The following is a 20597-nucleotide window of genomic DNA, read 5'->3' as shown; positions in this document are numbered from 1 at the left end:
TGAGATGATATTCCAATCTTGACATGTTCTAGAAACGAAATATAAAAATAGAAAGATATAATAGAACGTATCAAACCCCCCAGAAATAAAATGTGCATACATGCATAGGCATGATAGCAATAAAAAGATGATGTGAGCAGTCATTATGTTTTGTTAGATTGTTTTACACCTTGTTAACTTGTTACACTGTATTTAACAATGTTACATAGTGTTGTGATCTTGTGCATAGCATGCGATAGAAAGAAAAGTGGAGCTCAGTTTGTGTGTAATCTGACAAAGTCTTCCCAATCTGTCTCACTGGTTAAGACATTAGTTCATTCTGCCAGATCAAACACAAATAACATAAATAACATAGTAAATAAAATTTACTGCAATCTTCTTTGGGCAAAGGGTTGCAGAGCTTTATAATGGCCGCCAGATGGCGTAAGTTCAGCGCCTGATACGAGTTTTATTTTCTAAACCTTGACCGGAAGTGCGTTACCATAGCGTCTATCTTCGCAGTTGTTATTAAACGCCAGTTTCTGTGTCATGACTTTAGCTCCGAGTTTCGTGTTAAAACTCCATAATGCGGCGTTACATTCGTGCGCTAATGTTGTGCACAGTGTTTGCCGTCTTTTCGGGTTTGTATGTTTACAGTAAGCTGCTTTACTCGGACGTGCCGGTCGGAGGAAATGGACCGAAGAGGGTTTTCATCCCACCGAGAGTCCCCGGAGGCAGGCGAGGGGCAGCGGACAAAAGTGGGCCCCGAAGCCCGCACTGGTATAACAGGTAGGACTGCGTTTTCAAGTCTGTAACTGCTTTAATGCGGTTCGAGGGGCGTAAAATGTAACATTTCGTACGATAATTGTAGGTACACCTGTGGTAACGCAGCACACTTGTGATGTATCGGAATGTGACGCTGACTGACTGAGCAGACATGTTAAGGATACACTTCAGAGAGCGAAGCTAACGGTTTTATCTTTCTATGGGTGAGGACAAGTGACGCGAGATTTGGATAGGTGTGTAGCGTCACGTGCAGCCCTCCTGGTGGTTCCCAGTTTAGGTTAGTACATCACGATAATGCTGCAGATACATTGTCACACAAGGAACAGGCGACAGCAGTAGATCTCCTGTTGTAAAAATCTGATGAAAAAAGCATAGAGGTGATGCATACATCATCATGTGAAGTGATGTATACTGTAGTTAAATGTTGCAAGTCCAGCTTTGTTTGTTGTCACACCTCGCTGTGTACATCTCTGCCAGCTCTAAGTATTTGAGCAGAAGGGCAGATGGGAGGAGTAGCTAATAAAGTTCAAAAGGATGAGACAGCAGTTTCCTTTTTCCCCCCAGTCCTTTCCAGAGGTCACTGGCCAGTCATGGCTGCAGGTATGGCTGCGTCAAGTGAGTCAAAATGAAATCCATAGGGTGTACTACTACATAATGGACTTGTTATTAGGTTCTTCATTAAGTATTTGGTCAGAAAATAGAAAAGGGACATCCCTAAAGTGACATCTTCAAAGTCAAAAACATAAAGAGATGACTATGTCATAAGACAAAGGAAAGCAGCTGAGAAGCTGGAAACAGAATTATTGGTATTTTTACCTAAAATGGACTGAAGCTCTGCCAGGACAAAGACATATTGGTGGCAGTCAGTCACACGGCCAAACTATAGTCTGTGTGAAACACGTTGTACACAATATTAGCATCTTGATGCCTGAATTGAGTCAAGAACCAAGGTCTCACTTGTCACATAGTTTATTCAGATTTCTCAGTGTCCTCTGGTGGCATAACATTGATGTATTTCTGCAGTATTTTTACTAAAAAGACAAAACTGGAGTGTGTGTTAGGGTCGGGCTGATGGACAAGGCCATTATCCATCTAAGGCCGACAGTCCTCTACCGTTGTAACATCACAATTTAACAACTCTTATAAGTGGACATCGTCATATGTTTGGTGAACATCCAGCCCCAGTGTGTGTTTGCTGTCGAGACAGTAATGTCACACTCACCATGTGCCCTTTGGCATCGAGAATCATAACAAATGCAAACAAGAGAGAACTTTACAAGCTTATTATGCTCAGTCCTCTGTAATTTTGTTAAATCTCTACACACTTCCTGCGACAGATAAAGTTTCACTTCACTGTCTGACTCTCCATCCTCTGTCTCTCTTTCTCTCAGATACATCATGCGTCAGCAGGGCCAGGTGGAGGCGGGTGGTGGCGGCCTTCAGAGCAGACCTGAAACTCCCATGCACCTGGCTGTGGTGGCCTGTGGGGAGAGGCTGGAGGAGACTCTCACCATGATCAAGTCTGCTGTGCTTTTCAGCATCAAGCGCCTCCACCTGCACATCTTTGCTGAAGATCAGCTGCACGCTGGCTTCATGGAAGCTGTGAGTTGGAAATATTTGGAAAATTCAAGTCTGGAAACTGACCCAAAGATTTTTTGCCGTTGACTGTGAATGACCTTGAGTTTGTGTGTTGACCACATCTTGTACTACATATCCCTACGAGCAACTTACTGTGTTATCTGTGTTCCAGTTGGAGTCTTGGCCTGGTTTTATTCGCTCCAAATTCAACTACACAGTGTACTCCATCAGCTTCCCCAGTGAGAACGCAGCCGAGTGGAAGAAACTCTTCAAACCCTGCGCCTCTCAGAGGCTCTTCTTACCTGTGAGTTTCTTACAGAGAAAACGTTTCACCATTCTTTTAAAAGACAAATATAACCCAAGTTAAGAAATCAGGTCTGGAAAACTTGGAGCTCTGAAATGGAAAGCATGGTCAAATCCTCCAGTAAAACTGGAATTGCTAGCTGTGAAATACCACTTTGACTTGCCACTTTTTACAGGTCAGCATCTTCTTTTGGGACTGATTTGTTCCAACTTTTAAAGTTTGGCTTTACACATGTTACAGGATGTGTTGCATTCTGATACCTGGAGGAAAATCTCCTTTGTAAGGCCACTGTAGAACACACCGGCAGCATACACCAATCAAAACACTGGAGAACAGGAGCATTATTGATATTCTAAGTGACATCTGTCTTTGTGCGTCTGTGCAGCTCATCCTAAAGGACGTTGACTCGATCGTGTACGTCGACTCAGACATCCTCTTCCTGCAGCCCGTAGACCGCCTGTGGGCCTTCTTGTCTCAGTTAAATTCCTCCCAGCTGGCCGCTATGGCCCCAGAGCACGAGGAGCCCCGGATCGCCTGGTACAACCGCTTTGCCCGCCACCCCTTCTACGGCAGGACGGGCATCAACTCAGGGGTCATGCTCATGAACATGACAAGGATGAGAAGCGTGTTCTTTAAGGTAGGGCTGAAAGCTGGAGAAACTTTTTCCAGGAGACACTTGATTAGCTGGTCATATTTGATTTACTGTAGTAGTGTACTACTTCTATTGGCCACAAGATGTCCTCCTTCTCCTGCAGTTGTTTTGTTCACTGAGGTTGTGGAAGGATTTAGTTTGGTCCTAATACTGAACCACTTGACACTATCTTGAGACAGTTAAGGCATCTTTTTGACTGTTGTGCATACACGTCTGTGTTGACAGAATGATATGACGTCTGTGGGGCTGCGTTGGGAGGAGCTGCTCATGCCTCTACTTCAGAAATATAAACTCAACATAACCTGGGGAGACCAGGACCTCCTCAATATCATCTTCCACCAAAACCCTGGTAAGGCAGCACCATGCTCATAACACCCATAATGCCTCCATAGACACATAGACAAGATTAATACTTACTGTCCAAATGTACATTTTTTTAAAGATGGTCATTCACTTATCGGACTTGTCAAAGTGCGCACGACGTGCAGTATGTAGCACTGATTTGTTGACTCAAGTGTTTCTTTTTGTGCACCTCCATTCCCAGAGTGCCTGCTGGAGTTCCCGTGCCAGTGGAATTATCGTCCAGACCACTGTATCTATGGCAGTAATTGTGCATCAGCAGAAGAAGATGGCATCTACATACTGCATGGAAACAGAGGGGTTTACCACGACCACAAACAGCCTGCGTTCAGGGCTGTTTATGAGGCCATACGAAAGGTGGGTGTGCATGTTTGTGTTTTTTGAATGCAGTTATATTGGTGTGAATTCAGCGACAGTATGCAATACAGGCCTCTTTATATCTCGGTCCAAACATGGTAGGATTTATGCACTGTTCAGACCAGAAAAGTCAGCAGTAAAATACAGAACTCTCTATGTTAGAGGAAAAAAGACAATAAAACGAGCTGTATTAACATTGAACTCCAGCAGCAAACTACCAAGATTTATCTGCTTTAATGTTATCAAATGCTGCTCCCAGTGCATAAAATTAACTGCACTTCCATTCATCTTTAATTAGCTTTTTTTATTGTTCATTTTAGCCATCTTATGATAAAGGTCTTGAAGATGCCCTTGCATTCCACACGTTTTACTTCTAATGATTGAAGATCAAATGTAGACAACGATACATCATATCAAGACGTGTGCAGTTTGTCTCCAATTAAATTTAATAACCAAAAAAAAAATCAGGTTTAAGTGTCTGGCCCTGAGGCTTCCAAAACTCTTTGTCTTCACAACTCACAGACATGATGCAGGTGGATATTGATGGTATTTTCATCGACACATACTGAATGCAGAACGTCACGCAAATTCTCAAAAAGGTATCTTTGGTAAATAAAGTGTCTACCAGAACACTGACTGAGGACTGCACCTTGTTAAAAGTCTCTTGGGTACATTTAAGTTAAAAAAAAAAAAAAAAAACAGTCTGGTGAGCCTTTTTAAAGTGTTGTAGGTCTAATTTAGTGCACCGTCTAATGGAAGGAGCCCTTTTACCACCCCAGTGACACAGCTGCTCTGCTCCACTGCCCTGTTTCTTTGCCCTCCCGGATGAGATTTTGGATTGGTGCTGACCCTGCTAACCCAGTGGTACTGACACCAGATTGTCCGCACTGGAAAACACAAATCGCCACCATTTGCAGAAGGTTGAAGTGAAAGCTAATTCCCCCCGTGAGAATGTTTATGGGTTGTTTACCAGCACTGTAATGATATTGACGACACAAGTGGCATTTACTTAATGAAGCCATCAACATTTGGAGTCTCATTGCTTTCCCATTAACAGAGCATTGAACGTAGATCAGAGGGATGGCTGATCCATACCTTATCCATGGCCTGCAGTTAAAACTGCAGCTTTACAGGACAGGATCAATGACACACGTGTACCTGTGCTGTGTGTGCTGCTATAAGTGAGCATAAACCAGCACACAAGAGCCCACAGCGTGCACTCACACAGTTTTTCCAATAGTCTATGAAGGTATTGATACTTTCATAGATATGTGATTAAGTGCAGTTTGCCAGGAGGATAGAGGACTATGGATTGATCCTCTGTGTGTTTAATCTCACTAGACAGACAATTTCATTTGTTTGTTGCTTGTTCATGTGCAGCAGAACCGCAGGCTCTGTGTCGTGTTACAGAGTGAATAACTAACAGGACAGTATCACATTAGCAGCGCAGGAAAAGCGAGGGTTCAGAAAAGTGGCACAGGAAAGAGGACTAAATGCGCTTTCACTAGATTTTGAAAGAATCCCATCCCGAACCTGTTTCATGTGCTGTGACTGTAACAAAACATCCAATAGGGTTCAGCTCTTCTTCAACTACTATGCAGGTTTGTGTGATAACAACACAAAGGAAGAAAGAAAGGAAGACAAAACTAAAGAGGCCAGCACAGGCAAGCAAATCTGGAAGGGTCATACAGGGAGGCAGGCTAAAGAGAGAAGTTTCTGGAACACTTAGGCAACAGAGGCAATCTGGCAAATGAGTGAGGGCTGGTTGGAGAGCTCATCATATACTGGAGCTGATGACCAATATGGAGCAGGTGTGATTTCTGGTAAGTGGTCAGGTGACAGCTAGAGGACAGGTGAGGAATGGCAGGGTGTAAAATTGGCCTTTGACACCTGTGCTTTTCCTTGGTCCACAGCAAGACAAAATCTGATAAACATGTCGTTTATGTTCGACCAACAGTCAAAAACCTGAACACATTCACGTTACAGCCAAATGAGCGAAAGGCAGCAAATCCTCACATTTGAGAGGCAGGGACCAGTGAATGATTAAAATATTTGCTTGATAAATGACTTAAATGATTAATCTGTTGCTCAATTTATAGATTAACCAACTGTTTCAGCTCAACATCATCATTGTTAGTGTCACAACAGGTCATTAATTCTACCTTTACAGAAGTGTTTTTGTTTCAGAACAGTTAGTATTCTTAATAAACTGGGGACAGTTATGTGTAAATCAGAGTCCGTGCCCTGTATCCTCACACAAAGAAATGGGAATCCAAACAGCAGCGCTCCTCCCTGTCTGTCTGCCTGTCTGTGTCTCAAACAGACCACAGCGGTCTGTCCGTCATAAAGCCCCCCCCCCCCCCTCCCTCCGCCGCACGAAGCAGAGCCCAGGAAGCAGCAGTTAAATTTTACAGCCGGTGGTGCGTTTAGAGTGGGAGTCTGCACACCAACAGCGCCCCATCAGCCACACAAAATCAATACGCCAACTGTAAATGCAACTTTATGACCGGCGGGTGTGTGCGTGTGTGTGCTCATAAAAACGCCATTCTCTTTGTGACCCAATATCAGGGACCCAACCGCAAGCAAATGAGCTGGCATAAAAAATGGTAATTCCCCTTTGATTTCCTCTGAGCGTTGTAAAGGCTCCTTCATTATTGGGAAGACATGAAATTTCTTCTGTAATCCCTTCTTATCGCTGGACGGTAAGCCCATAGCATAAAACTGACTCCAACAACGCGGACTCCTTTATGTTTTGCCCGGCTGACCAATCAGATCAGATTTGGAGTCCCATCTGAGTCCTGCATGCCTTGCGGATTTACTTTTTAATTTATCCAGTGAGAGATATCTTCCAAGCACAAATGCTGCCCAAAGCACCACTTTGCTTACTTACTGAGGGAATCTGATCAATTTCGCTGGAACAGTAGGAGGTTGAGAGCCGTCCTCAGGGGAGTTTAGACAGGAGTTTGGGATTTCAGCTGTTCATTTGAAGTTTCCGAGCCTCAAACCTTTAGACAGCCACCACCCCGTCTTTCAGCACTCTGAAGAAATGGGGAGAAATGAAAGACACAAAGCATCTTACTCAGCAACATGATGGATTCACAAAAGTCTCCAGACCGTACGTCTGCCTTTATATTCAGGACAGTTTAGCACATAATCTACATTTTTAATGCACATTCCAGAAGTGACTAACCCGTGAATTTGTTTTGTCTTTCCAGTACTCTTTTGGTGCCGACCCGGTGACTTCTTTGCTGGATCCTTTAGAGAAGGAGCTGTTGAACACGACACACACTTATTGTGGTAAAACCCACCCGCTCTTCACCAGGAAACTGGCACACAGCCTGGCAAACATCAACAGGAAGGCCTCACATGGACGGTGACAAAAATGAATCACACTGATGGGACAGAGGCCAAAAGGAGAGAGACTGAGCCTTTGGTCTGACTTTTACAAGCAAGAACAGTGCTAATTATGACTGGCCAGACAAACCTCTTATGCATGAGCAAAAAACGATTCATGATCCGATCTCGCCTTTGCCTTCTTACCTGGTGTTTTTGATGCGCTCTCGTTACCCTCGTTGAGATCAGACGTCTGTCCTCCAGAGCAAACCCTGCACATGAGACATTGGAGGTGGCACCAAATCAGCCCCAGACTCCCTTTAATAAAATCACAGAATTTTGTGAGTTGATGAGCTTGAAAAAACTTTATCAACTTTGTGAACACGCTCTAATTATTTGTCCCCTCTTGTAAATTCGGAAAGTTTAATACCTGAAGTTATTCCTCACAGTTTGCCCCAGTGTGTTGACTACTATGCGACCTGATAAATTATTTGCCTTGTTTTTCCTCATCCAGATAACATGTCCTTTTATCACTTCAATCAGGTGTAAATGGGGTCAAACTGTTCAAACAAAGTGAACACAAAATGTCTGAAGATGCGGACAGCTTTGTGGACAGCTAATGAGTGCAGCTTCTCCATTATTTGTTGAACAGCTGCTTAAAGCTGAATAAGACAGTTGGGATTGTCTCAGACTGAGACTAATAAGTGCTCGCCTCTCGTAAATTGCTCTGGATAAGAGCGTGATGTAAATGCCTGAAATCGACTGTAAATGTTTCAAAGGCAAGGCGGCCTGTAGCAAAGTACTGAACTTAGCAGAGAAGAATATTTACGACACATTTAACAAGCCAACAAGCATCTAGCCTGTTCTAGCCTAGCCTGGGCTTTTGGTTACTAACTAAAGGTGAATATTCATCATGGTGCAGGAGATTAAAGTTTGGAAGCACAGCTCTTGACTTTCCATATTGGAGAATTTATTGAACCTTGTGAAACACTCTTATTAAAAGAGACAAAAATCATGCCAGAACTTGAAAGAGGCTTTCAACAGGGCCTGTATTTGAGAGACGTTTGCACTGGACCACTTTCAACCACCAGAAACCACTTCATTACCAGCAAGATGGAGAAGTCATTTCAGAGACCATGCAAGGAAAAATGGTAATTAGTGAATTAAGACAACAGTGTGATAATGTGAATGATTGCTGGAACAGTTCTTCATATGTGATTTTCAACAGTGGCAGGGGTTGTGTATTTGAAACCTGTATCAGAGGACTGTTTTTCTGAGTAAATGTTTGTCCTCTTGTATGTAAGTTCTTCTATGTAATAATAATTTTACCCCAAGCTAATTGGGGTGATCGACGTAGTGCATTGTTCACACATCCTTTTTTTTAAAAGGAATTGTCTATTGTCTAGACACGCAGATACGCTAAAACTCCAGTGTCATAGTTGATTATACACAGTACAGCCAGCACACATTGCTCCTGAACATGTGAATAAGCTACAAGTTTGTCTCCTGATGCCAAAGTATTTCTTTTAATGACTATGAGTTTTGCACTGTTGAATGTATGACGAACACTTAGGGTTGAAATCAAAATGTTAGTATTAGTGCTTATGTTAGTATGGTTGTGATGTGTTTACTTGTTTATATGTCAGTGTGTTGAAAGTAAAATTACAGTGGTTGTTTTTTTTTGTTTTTGTTTTTTTTACATTAAAGATCATTTCAGGATTGTGGACTTTGTACTTCATTGTGTCTTTTTTATCCAGCAGAGGGCAGCATTTTTTGATATCCAGTAGTCCACTAGTGCTGATGGGTGAAAGAAATAACAGCATTTGATGAGGGATTATTATTAGGAAAAAGTGCTTTAACAAAATTTAAAAGGGAAAAAAAACGGCTTGAAATAAAACTAATAAAAAAAATTGCTAAACATTATTTCAAAACTTTGTCTCTCTTTAACACGGGTGTGAATTAGGCAAATAAAAACATCTCCTATGAAATTGTCTCTTTTTACCAACATTAGACATCTTTCTTTGTTGATTCTATAAAGATCTAAGCTGAAAAAGATTGATGCTATATTTCTGTCGCCTTCTAGGGCAGATCAATGGATTTGCCAATAATCTATCACTAAGCCACCAGCGGTGCTACACCATTTCTGCTTCAGCTCTGAGGAGCTCGTAAAGTGTAAATGATGGACCAATAACGCGGCCGTACAGGTGCCTTGCTGTGACACTGTACGCCGTTGACGAAGGGGAATGAGTTTATGCTTATTCCCATTAGGTGGGGGATACAACCATCCATTCATGGCTCCAGAGATAGTTTGATTCATCGCACCAGAAACATCCTTCATTCATCACTATATATCTGTATGAGAGCTTATCAATTACCCACATTGACCTGTGTGCTTAAATGCAACATGTAACAGGCCAGGTCCCCAGGGAGAGGCAGACAATGGCTTGAATTGAGCACCATGTTGAAAAATTCAATATCATCCATCCTCCAAGGTTTCATTTTCCAGAAACTACACGTTTTATATCCTAATAAATAACTCTGATTTTATTCCTTTTGTGCCATCACAGCTGAAAGAGAAACCGGAGAATAAATATGTGACCTCCGGCGTTTAGAGTGGGGTCAGGGTGGGTAGAGGGGAAGATGAGGGAAAATGGGCACATGACAGAATTAATTAGTGAACTTGCATGAGTGTGTCTTTGTTTGCGACGGAGAAAAAGAGAAATAGATTATTTTTTTTTTAAAAAAGGTAAGGTTGGCTATTTTTCTGTATTGTCACAGGACAAAATGTTGAAGAGGAGAGATGAGTGCATAGTGGGAGGACAGAGAAAAGGCTGATGGAGTGTGTTAGCGATGAAAGAAAAGAACAAGGCTGTCATAGCCAATATAGCAATTAGGGCACTTTGTCGCTTCAGAGCTCCATCTTTTGGATATTGCTTTCCTGAAAACAGGGTTGGACCTCAAAATGGTGTCATCAAAAGAGAATAAACAGAGAGATTTGTGGAGAAACAAACATGTTCCAGGTATATGCACCATTTGGTGGAAGTACAATGTATCCATGAATGAAATGCTGGGCTAATTATGAACAGCATTCATTGATCGAATAAGGGAAACAACCACTAATATAAAGAAAAAGAGGGCTCTGCATGTGAAATGGAAAAAAAAAAAATCTCTTTCATGTGAGGATAAATACATTTCAGAGAGCACAAGAGGTGGACTAAATGCATCATGGCCAACATACTCCATCACATTCATATCGTCACCGGTCAAGGCGGAACCTGTGCTGCGAATCCATCGCTAATTTATCACTTGTAATATCATTTAGAGGCACAGTCGTGTAACAAACCATCCTTTCACACATGTTGTTGCATTGATTGTTCCCTGTTGTGAGAGAATGATTTGCTCCCTGTGTCAGCATCACTTTCTAACCAGGCATTACAAAGGTTTTATAATTGGTAACTAAAATGGATTTAGTGAATGTTCCTTGAAAAGAGTACTCCGCTCTGTGGAGCTCTGCTATGAGGGAAAGGTGTGTAATGTCGTCAACAGGAAATCGGCCATTTTTGGAGGACAGTAACCATCACCCTTCACCACGCGTCTAGCTAGGTCGTTTCAACCCGCTGAACTCTGTGTAATTCATCATGCACTGTGAGTGCAGGACTTAAGGACAAATAAAGTAAATGTGACGACAGCTTTAACATTCTCTCACTTTTAAATCAATGACGTGTATTAGCTCGTTGGTTAAAACTGCTCAAGTATCACAAAACACACTGGAATATGATTCAAAAAACTTAAATCTCCATTCAGATGCAAATGTAGCGTGTCATTTTGCTAGTGTTAGCATCACTTAGCTTAACATTAGCTAACCCTAACCATATCATTAAATCAGTTTCAGAATATATAGCTCTGTCTGTCGAGAGCTTCTCTTGATATCTCTTTTTTCGTTTGTGCTTCATACATTTCTGATGATGAACGGTAGAGAGACGGCACATGCAGCTTGACTAGGTCAGGGGTTCAGGCGTGTTATGCTAGTCCTGGCTAATGTAGCCTTGTGCTGCTAGCGTGAAGCAGAGATGAGCATTGAGATGAACTGACTTTGCCTCATGTGATGATTTTGCACAGTCGCACTCCCAAGACCTGTGAGCAGACTTTGATGTGTAAAATTGGTGGATTTGCTCTTTAACTAGCATAAATTTTAAACATTCACACATTATCACCAAATGCGTTAGCAAACATTCGCATAGTTAGACGAGACGCAACATTAAGATACGTTTGAAGTGTTGTATCTGTATCTGGAAATATCTGGCTCTTTAGCTTCCCGGCTATGTTCACCAGCAAGCCGCTAACTGTGTTCGGTGCTGGGCCGGTAGCGTCCAGTGGGTTTGTCAGACCTTCATTTGCTGTTAAAACAGCGGCCTGCTGAGGCTCTGGGATGAAAACACAAAAGCTGTGGGATCTGAAACCAAAACAATGAGCTGAAAGATGCTAAAACTGTCCACAGATCAGTCTGGAGGCACCTTTCGCACTCCACGTGGTAATCTGAGCGATTGTTCTTATAAAAATACTGATTAGTGAAGTTTTAAAAAATAGGCTTTGACAACTAGACCATCTGGAGCCCAAACCCACAACCCAGATGCGGTTCTTATTCATGCCTTATTGCTGGTCTATAAACATGAATGAATTATTCAGTAACCATCAATAAAGTTAAAGCTAAAAACCCCTTTTATACCTACACCTTATTAGGAAGTGGTAACTATTTCAGCGTGGGCTCTGTGAGCTTTGGCTTTGCTAGGATATATACATGTCATTCATAGTGAGTGTACGCTTTGATCTAAAGCAGAATTTCCTCTTATTCATGTGACTTGCCACATATAAAGACAAGACAGCATCTGTCCAATTCTGACAGCTTGAATCCAACACGCGAGCAGTCTGCATAATGCACACATGTTCAGACACACACACACGGCCGCGGCGAGCAGAGGTATTTACATTGAGAGGCATCACACACACACACACACATATACTCTTTTACGATATATGACTTCTGCTCCACACATTTGAGCGTGTATGTCATATCACAGCCCTGGATTGCACAGCAGGGGGTCATTTACATGTTGTAATAGGGTCTACATATCACTGCTGTTGGAGATGAGTGAGGGAGAGGCACGCGGGCCTGAACGTTCCCCACAAACGAACCACCGTGTTCTGCGCTTCTTATTTACATGTGCGCGACTCCAGGGTGCGTTTGATGCCCAGTGAGATGGAATATGACATCTTTGCTCGCGCCGACACCGAATCCGCTCCAGTGAGAGTGACGGGTGTTTCAGCAGACCGGTTTATTTACTTCACAGCTTATTTTCTGTGTGTGTTTGTCAGACTGGACGCGGCAAATGCCACGGAGCCAAGCCAAAGGATGTCTGCCTGGCTGTCTGCGGAAATCTCTGCTGCTTCCAGGGGAGCCAGCACTCTGGAGTCTCCCACCATTATCAGGCTTTCTGCCAAATGTAGCCCTCGCCCTTGTTTTTGTCCTCATCGCCTTGTACGCGTGTTCCTTCCTTCTTCCCTTTCTTACCTCCTTTGCATCCGCTCACTTGTGCCCCGTCCCCCCTCTCTCCCTGCACTCCTAAATTCTCATCTTTTCACATTATTTCTACAAGAATCCACCTTTCAGATCTGCCTCAGCGTCTGACCCAGTTTCTCATGCCTGATTTCTTTTTTCCTGCACCCATCAGAGGGCACGCAAAGTTCCAAAGACAAACCACACTGCGAATACAAAAATACCCAATGTGCTCATCAAACACGCTTTTTTTTTTCTACGCTGCTCAAGAAATGGCAACAGAATGGTTTCAGACACAGATTGTGTTGCAGGAGTTCTCACCTCCAAACATTTCCAGAGTGGGAGTCTCTGCCTACTTAGAAATGCTAGCCTTGGGGATATGAGCTCCTTCACTTTGTACTAGACCACAAGCACACAAAGCTAAAACAAGGCTGCAGCAGTAAGACGGACGCATCCGAGGACAATAATGAGACGTTACTGTCTCGTTGAGCATGTGAGGTTGTCGAGTTGCTGCTTGCGACAAAATGGGACGTTCGCTGGGGTTTTGAAGTGGTTCGAGCACCTGGATTCGCTCAAGACAAAAGCCTGGTGTCAAAAGCAGACGGCTCCACGATGCTCTTCAGAGTGTTAGTCACCGGTGTATTAAAAGAAAAGTTTGACATTGAGCGTTTTCAAAGGAAGATCGATACCACTCTCATCTCTGTGTGGAAAATGCAAAGTTACCACCAGCAGCTTAGCTTAGCTTAATTGTCATTTTTGCACAGTTTTTTGCACAAGGCTAGCTGTTTCTAGCTAGCTGAGAGCAACGATACCACTCTTATATCTGTTTGTTAAATACAAGGCTACGTAGCCAGCAGCTGCTTAGCATAGCAACTGAACACAACTTTCACGGTTCAGTTTTTGTATAGATTAAACCAATACTTTGTGTGAATTAGTGAGCTTTAGAGGTGTTGTTAGGGAAATTGTGTTACCTTTGGACAGAGCCAAGCTAGCCGTTTCCCCCTGCTTCCAGTCTTTATGCTAAGCTAAACTACCCAGCTGCTGAAAGCTACTCATTCACTGTGCATACATGAGAAAGGGAATGAGCATATTTCCCAAAATGTCGAACTATTGCTTTAAGAACTTTAAATCTCACGTCAGTCCAAAGTAACAGCAAACACAGAATTTTAATACATCATATTCCAAGTGTGTTTTCTGCAGGGAACGTTGGCAGGATGGCGACACAAAGCCGCACATTCATATGCACATGTGTAGAGTACACATTCACACAGGGAATGCATACACGCACACCTCGCACACACAGACTCCATCTGCTATCCCCCGTCTATAGATCCCACATAAAACTTAAAGCCGAGGCAGAAGGGCCGCCGAGATAGAGAGGGCTGACATCAGAAATGAGAGTGACCATGCCGCTTTTACATCCCAGCGTTCCCTGACCCTCCTCCTCTTTTCCCTGCCGCATCCTCATCCCACAACAATGGATTTCCCATTACTGTTCCCTCCTTCACTCCATCCCTCAATCACAGCTCCACAATGTTTACCCCCGGGAGTGATCTGATTCAGAAAATACCTCAGCACGTGCTCGCGCGTGCGCTCACACACACGTGCACGCGTGAATATTTGTTCACGGGTGCAAAAATGATGCTATGGAGGCAGACAGTATGTGTGTGTATGAATGCACGCTATGAAGTGTATAGCTTTATTGTATTCCAAAAGCCCAGAGCTTATCTTTTCTGTTCTCTCCTCTTACCCCACTCTCCACATTCTCTGTCACTCACATACACACTCGCTCTTTCCCCTGCGAGCTTTTCAATTAGGTAATTACAGTGGCGCTGAATAGAGCCTGTCTGGACACTGGTGCTCCATTGTAGAAGCACCTGTCCCCCCATAGACAGCAATTACCTACCAGGCTGGAGGGGAGTTTCAGGCTATTGTCTGTGTGCATATATTTGTGTGTGTGTGTGTAAGTGTGCCTGAAACAATGACTGTCTGTACTGTATATGCATCCAAGCAGGTGTGTTTGTGTGTGTGTCTGTGTCAGAGCCGAAGCCATGCAAGAAGAGGTTGCACTTAATTAATCATTTTCCATGGCGGCGATGGAGGCAGATTTAGAAAGTTCACATTTACAATGCAATATCAGCCTAATTTTTATTGAGAATATGTGGCGTGTGGTAAATGCCACCGCTGCACCCAGGGTGCGCGAGCAGCTCGCAGGGGGAGCAAAGCGGCGTGATTTTTGCCTGGAAGGCGGAGGAGTTTGGATACTGCGAGCAGCACGTTCGCCACGTCGTTAAACACTTTGTTAACATTTTAATCCCTGCTTTGGAGCGGGCCGGAGTGTGTTTTCTCTCAGCGTGAGCAGAAAGTAAGAGCGTGGCAGAGAAAAACTGAAGCAATTTCCAAATGCGTTGAGCAGGGGGCCGTAAAAAGCTGCCACCCCAGTTCACTAATACGTTTATCAGGCCACCCGGGCTGTGCTCAACAAATATATTTAAAAAGTCATGGGAAGATTGGAAAAGCAGATTTGATCAACTTCATGCAGCATCACGCACAAGGATCACATCAAACTTAATTAAAGCAACCTGTAAACTACAGATGATGAACAGCGATCATGATTGAACAAAAACAGCACGCTGAAGCGAATAAATCATGACGTATATGAAGTGTGTCACCTAAACATTCACTGAAGCTTCTGCTCCACTGAAAAGCAGAATGACAGCAGCAGACGAAAGCATCAGATTTGTTTAGACAAGAAGGAGTGGAACAAACGTAAATCCATCGTGTTCACTGCATTGATTCTCACCGTCCGAGGTTTGACTCATTTAATTCGGTAATCTTGCTGCGTCCTCTTCTTCTGCAATGGCTGAATTGTCTTGATGAGCCAACCGCTAATAATTGCATTAATGCAGTGGAAGGAAATGAGGAAACACACATTAACTTCAATTTTCTTTTGCAGATTTTCTCGAATTTGGTTAAAAGTCGCGTCGCATTTGGACGGAAACCTCGCTGCTGTGGGTTTAATGCAAAGCTGAAATGTTCAATCTGCAAAAAATGATATGGAGTTGTTAAATGTTGTGCAAAATGTTACTGTTTTCATTTGCATTGATAGCAAGAAGTGAGAGCTTGGTGATGCATCAGGTGGCTTGTTTCGTTCGCTGTGTTGGCTTTGTTTGCTTTAGATCCAAGCAGTTTGAGCCTTTGTGAAAGAGAAACGAATACATCTTAAACATTTTATCTGAAACAGTTTATAACAAGTAGAGGTAAAATAGCATATTAGATCACCATAAGTACATTTAGCCAATAGCGAGGATCAGCACTGCAGCGCATTTGAAAATATAGTATACATTAAAAGTTTTTACAACCTATAATAACCATGTTTTCATGTATAATAGATACATGCAAAGTAAAGCCGTGCCAGGAAAGAGGGCATGTTTGAGTTTTACAGGCTGCAGCAGCTGTACTCACTTGTGAGGATGAATATTGGAAATAGTGATCACGCACACGTTTTCCGCATCACTTCAAAAAAAATGTCACTTTCTGCCTCAAATATGAAACGAGGGCAGCAAATTGCACCTCCAGCTACTTGTTGTTCACTGAGGCAGCTGAGGTGTATTTGTCGAAATAACAGCCCGGTGAATCTTGTGCTGGTGTCTCGTTCTGGCAGCTCCCCGGTGTGTTAATTTACGCCTGGGTCCATTTTATAGTGAGCACCTATTGATTTGCTTGGACACACATGTAAGGCTCTAAAGCTCTGTTAAGACAAGGCAAGGTGTCTGCTACAAATTGATGGGAGCATAACGCGCGTGTGTGTGTGTTTCACACCATGTAATTCTCAAACCTCGCAAGGTGGCAAACACGTCACCAACACCCTACCACATCTGTTCCCATGACGATAAGGATCCTTTCTGTTAATTAAAGCCCTTTACTTTGCCTGTATATTACGTGATGGACAGGCTGAAGTGCGCCATTAGGGCTTCTGCATGCAGACAAACACACGCATAAACACAAACACCCTGCTTTAGTAGTGTGACTTAGTGGAAGGCTCTTATGCTCCATTGTCTCTCAATCTGTTTACAGCTCTGTTATTTCCCCAGGTGGAAGCAGTGACACTGTTACATATGCTCCATCACTGGCTGCTTTGGGGCTACTGAACTGTTTCAGTGAGTAAAATGCATAGTGACTCATGGTTTGGCATCTCAGCAGTGCTCCACGCCGCCATAATCAAACGCATTCAAAGTTTATCAGCGATTTTTATCAGGCTTGATGTTCCGGGCGGAGGATGCGAGGCAGGATATGAGGCTGATGGTTGCGATCAATCACCGATAGCATCACGCGGGACTAACGAGGTCTCCTAACAAAGGAGCGCGGAGAAAAGGATGTAATTGGGAAATTGGAAGAATTATCTAGCTCAAAGATGGATTCACCATGTCTGCGGAGACGCAGGAAGGAGGGAGAGGGAGAAATAAAAAGGTCAATACCAGCACACATGTGTGGCAGTGAAAGACAAGCAGCTTGTCCATCAGCAGTCATGTCTCCTGTCAATGAATCCTTGAGAGACAACTGAAACCCCACCTGCTCTCTGTTATAAGATAACAAACAGCTTTATTGATTCCAAGCAAGCTTTTTGATTGTTGATTTACATGGTAAAATACACATGTGACACCCGGAGTGACATTTAGGGTTTTGAGTGAGATGGCGTGACACCTTTTGGGTGGATTGCCAGGAAACGTGGTAACAGCCTCTGGATGAGTTGTAATAACTTGTCATGCAAGCTAGCAATCATGCTGCCGAGCATGGCGGCAGACAAACAATGGACACGTGTTTGGTAGCCCGCTAGCAAACTATCCACTCTAACTAGCATAATAAACACATGGTAGCAGGAAAAGCTAGCTTGCTGCTGAGCTTGCAAGCCTGTATTGATATAATAACTATACAAATACTATAGTTGACACTGCTACCTTTGATTCATCCCATATTCTTGTCTGTATTCCATAGTTTTGGGAAGGGCTGAAGTACAAGTAAACTATTAGCAGGCTCATTAGACAAAGTGTTTGTGCATGAACAGTTTGAGGATGTGCTGGTGGTGGGTGTATGCTGTTTCATCCATGCATGTATCTGTAGAGTTTGATGTATTGTTGTATTGTTGAGGCTGTACAGAAGATGGAAACAATGTTCCCAGCAAAGGACAAATGATCTAATCTAAATTAAATAGATAGAATTAGTCTTGTGACTAATAGTAAATTGCACTTGATATGAAGTGTCGTGCATCTCTGAGTCTCTTGCTTTTTACTAACCAAAGCAGTGGTGGTCTTTAATGTGTCCATCCTGACAAAAAAAAAGAGTCTCCTTTAGAGTCACGACAGCAGGCAGCGAGACAGGCAGAACCAGCCTGTGGATCCTCCTGCTGAAGCGAGCACATTAAGGGCACCTCAGCTGCTCAGACAGGCCTCACTTTGATCTGGGAATACACAGAGTCCTCAGCGCTGACAGTTTATGTAAGCAGCAGATCCCAGCCTGTCGCTCAGATCAGCCCCACTTTGGGGAGGGGAACGGCTCGCGCTTTCCGAGAGCACCGACGTGGAGACGCGCTGGGAGAAAGACGGGCGTAACAAAGCAAAATAAAAAGGACGCTGACGTTTGGTTTGAACGTGGAACGTCTCAATTGAAGGGGAATAGTGGAGAGGTCTGGGGCATTTCAAACACAGCGCACAGTCTCGCCGCAGTCAAGGTCGAGCACGGCGTGATGACTTCCAAATCTTTATGTGCTGCTGCTGCTCTGATGGTGAAATAGAAGGGAAATTGATGCCCTGAATACTCTCATAGTCCAATGGAATGATTCCACTTTCTAAGGACTCATTCATTAAGAGGTTAATGACTCGAAATGTGAAATTAATTTTACGTCCAATGGAACATTCCCTGTAAGTGTGTGTGAGAGGGATGAACTGTGCTCTGCCGACGGCCTAATGCTCTTCAGAGTCAAGATAAATGGGCCCCTCCCTTCATCGGGGAACTCCATTTCTCCTGAACCGATCATAGATATGGACTGCTGCTTTTGTCATGGCCACATTCAATTTATGGTTTAATTAACATTTTGGAGCCAAAAAGACACTGTCACGTCTTCAAAAGCGCAGCTGGCTGGAGATGTGTTTGTGGATGTAGTGAACCGAGAAAGAAGAAAGCACAGAGATGATTTTATCATTTGACTAAATGTCATATGTGAACTCACACGCAACAGCTGGTGGAAGACTTACTTACTGTCAGTGAACTGTTCACTAAAAAAAAAAGGAAAAAACCTCCATTTCCTTGTTCACTGGAGAGCAATAAAAACAGATGGCAACTAAAATGATCCATGTACGCAGTATGATGACAATTCCTAATCATAATTCATCCCGAGCTCATCACAGTAATGTTGTGTTTGCAAAGTGGTTAATTCCTTTTTGATTCAGTGCCATCGTAAAAAGACACACTCGTCGTGGAAGCGAACACTATTTCAGCTGTCATTCCAGCTACAGGCTTACTGTCAGCATTATACTGGCCAGTGCTGATTAAAGCTTTAAATTCTGATCATCGGTGATACAGGCTCTCAATAATGGTCAGCAGTGATTAAGCTGTCACTGCAGGGCAAGGTCATTTCCGCTTCCTGGTAATGATACAGACTGCTTTTTAGTGTTGGCGTATTTTCAATATCTGACGGCAATTACGCCGGCAAGCGAAAGAAACAAAGTTGAGACGATTTATGAGTTAGCGTCTATTAGATACACTGAATGTACAAAATATGAGGAACATCTTCCAGCCAGCGTCTATATTTACATTTATAGCTGTCTGTGTGGGTGCCATGTGAGGCGCTGAGCCCAAATGTGGGACAGGACCTTTGCTGAATGTCATCCCTGTGCAGCTTGACCAACCTGCATTGTCTTTATTTCTGTTTTTACCATCTGGGTTTTATTCTCCATCTTATTTTACATTGATTTTTTTTCCCCGTTTTTATGTCCAGTCCGTGGAGCATGTGAAGCACTCACTTGGTGCATGTGATTTCTTTGTTGCGAAGCACTTTGAGCTGCAGTTCCTGCATGACAGGTGCTCTACAAATAAAGTTTATTATCATTATTATGATTATTTTTGTTCTGGTCTATGATCTGAGGGAGATGAAATACAGAGAGTGTAATATCAGAATATGAGGGTAATCAGTAAGAAAGTCATGCTTTTATGTGAATTTGCCTCATTATTTCATATATGGAGTGTGTTTTAGCCATGCTAGCATCGTGGCTCTAGAGATGGCCATGTTGGTCCACTGCTTTGGTGAATGGATTACAGCTCAGATCAGAAATGTTGTTACATTTATGTGATCAAAACGTTTCAAATACTTTGGTTTAGGACCAAAACCTTCCAAAACTAATGAGATTCCCATTATGCAGCCTCTGCTGAACTTTATGTTTAGTGCTAATGTTAGCATGCTAACATGCTAAATTAAAGTCATGAACATGGCAAACATTTTACTTATTTAACATCAGCATGTTAGCACATGCTAACATGCGTGTAAGCATGCTGACGTTAGCATTTAGCCCAAAGCGCCGCTGTGCTCAAACACATCCTAACCTGACTATAAATAATATGGCAGTGTTTTTCAGCTTATCTGACGAAACAGACACACTTCTGTTTTTATCAATCCAGTCATCTTACACAGGCCAGGTTTC

General features: G+C 43.0%; 1 protein-coding gene across 1 annotated transcript; it reads left to right on the top strand.

Annotated features, from left to right (window-relative positions):
* The first annotated feature begins 546 nt into the window (after positions 1-546).
* On the top strand, positions 547-9062 carry gxylt1b (glucoside xylosyltransferase 1b). The gene is made up of 7 exons (XM_041964048.1): positions 547-768; positions 2157-2367; positions 2516-2647; positions 3033-3284; positions 3525-3648; positions 3844-4016; positions 7232-9062. The coding sequence occupies exons 1-7, from the start codon at positions 566-568 to the stop codon at positions 7391-7393; spliced, it is 1257 nt and encodes a 418-aa protein (XP_041819982.1). The 5' UTR covers positions 547-565; the 3' UTR covers positions 7394-9062.
* The last annotated feature ends 11535 nt before the right edge of the window (positions 9063-20597 follow it).

The sequence above is a fragment of the Chelmon rostratus genome, chromosome 22 (genome assembly GCF_017976325.1).
Source record: "Chelmon rostratus isolate fCheRos1 chromosome 22, fCheRos1.pri, whole genome shotgun sequence".
NCBI lineage: Eukaryota > Metazoa > Chordata > Actinopteri > Chaetodontiformes > Chaetodontidae > Chelmon > Chelmon rostratus.
Note: the sequence above shows the minus strand (reverse complement) of the source record. Positions and strands in the feature narration are given on the sequence as shown.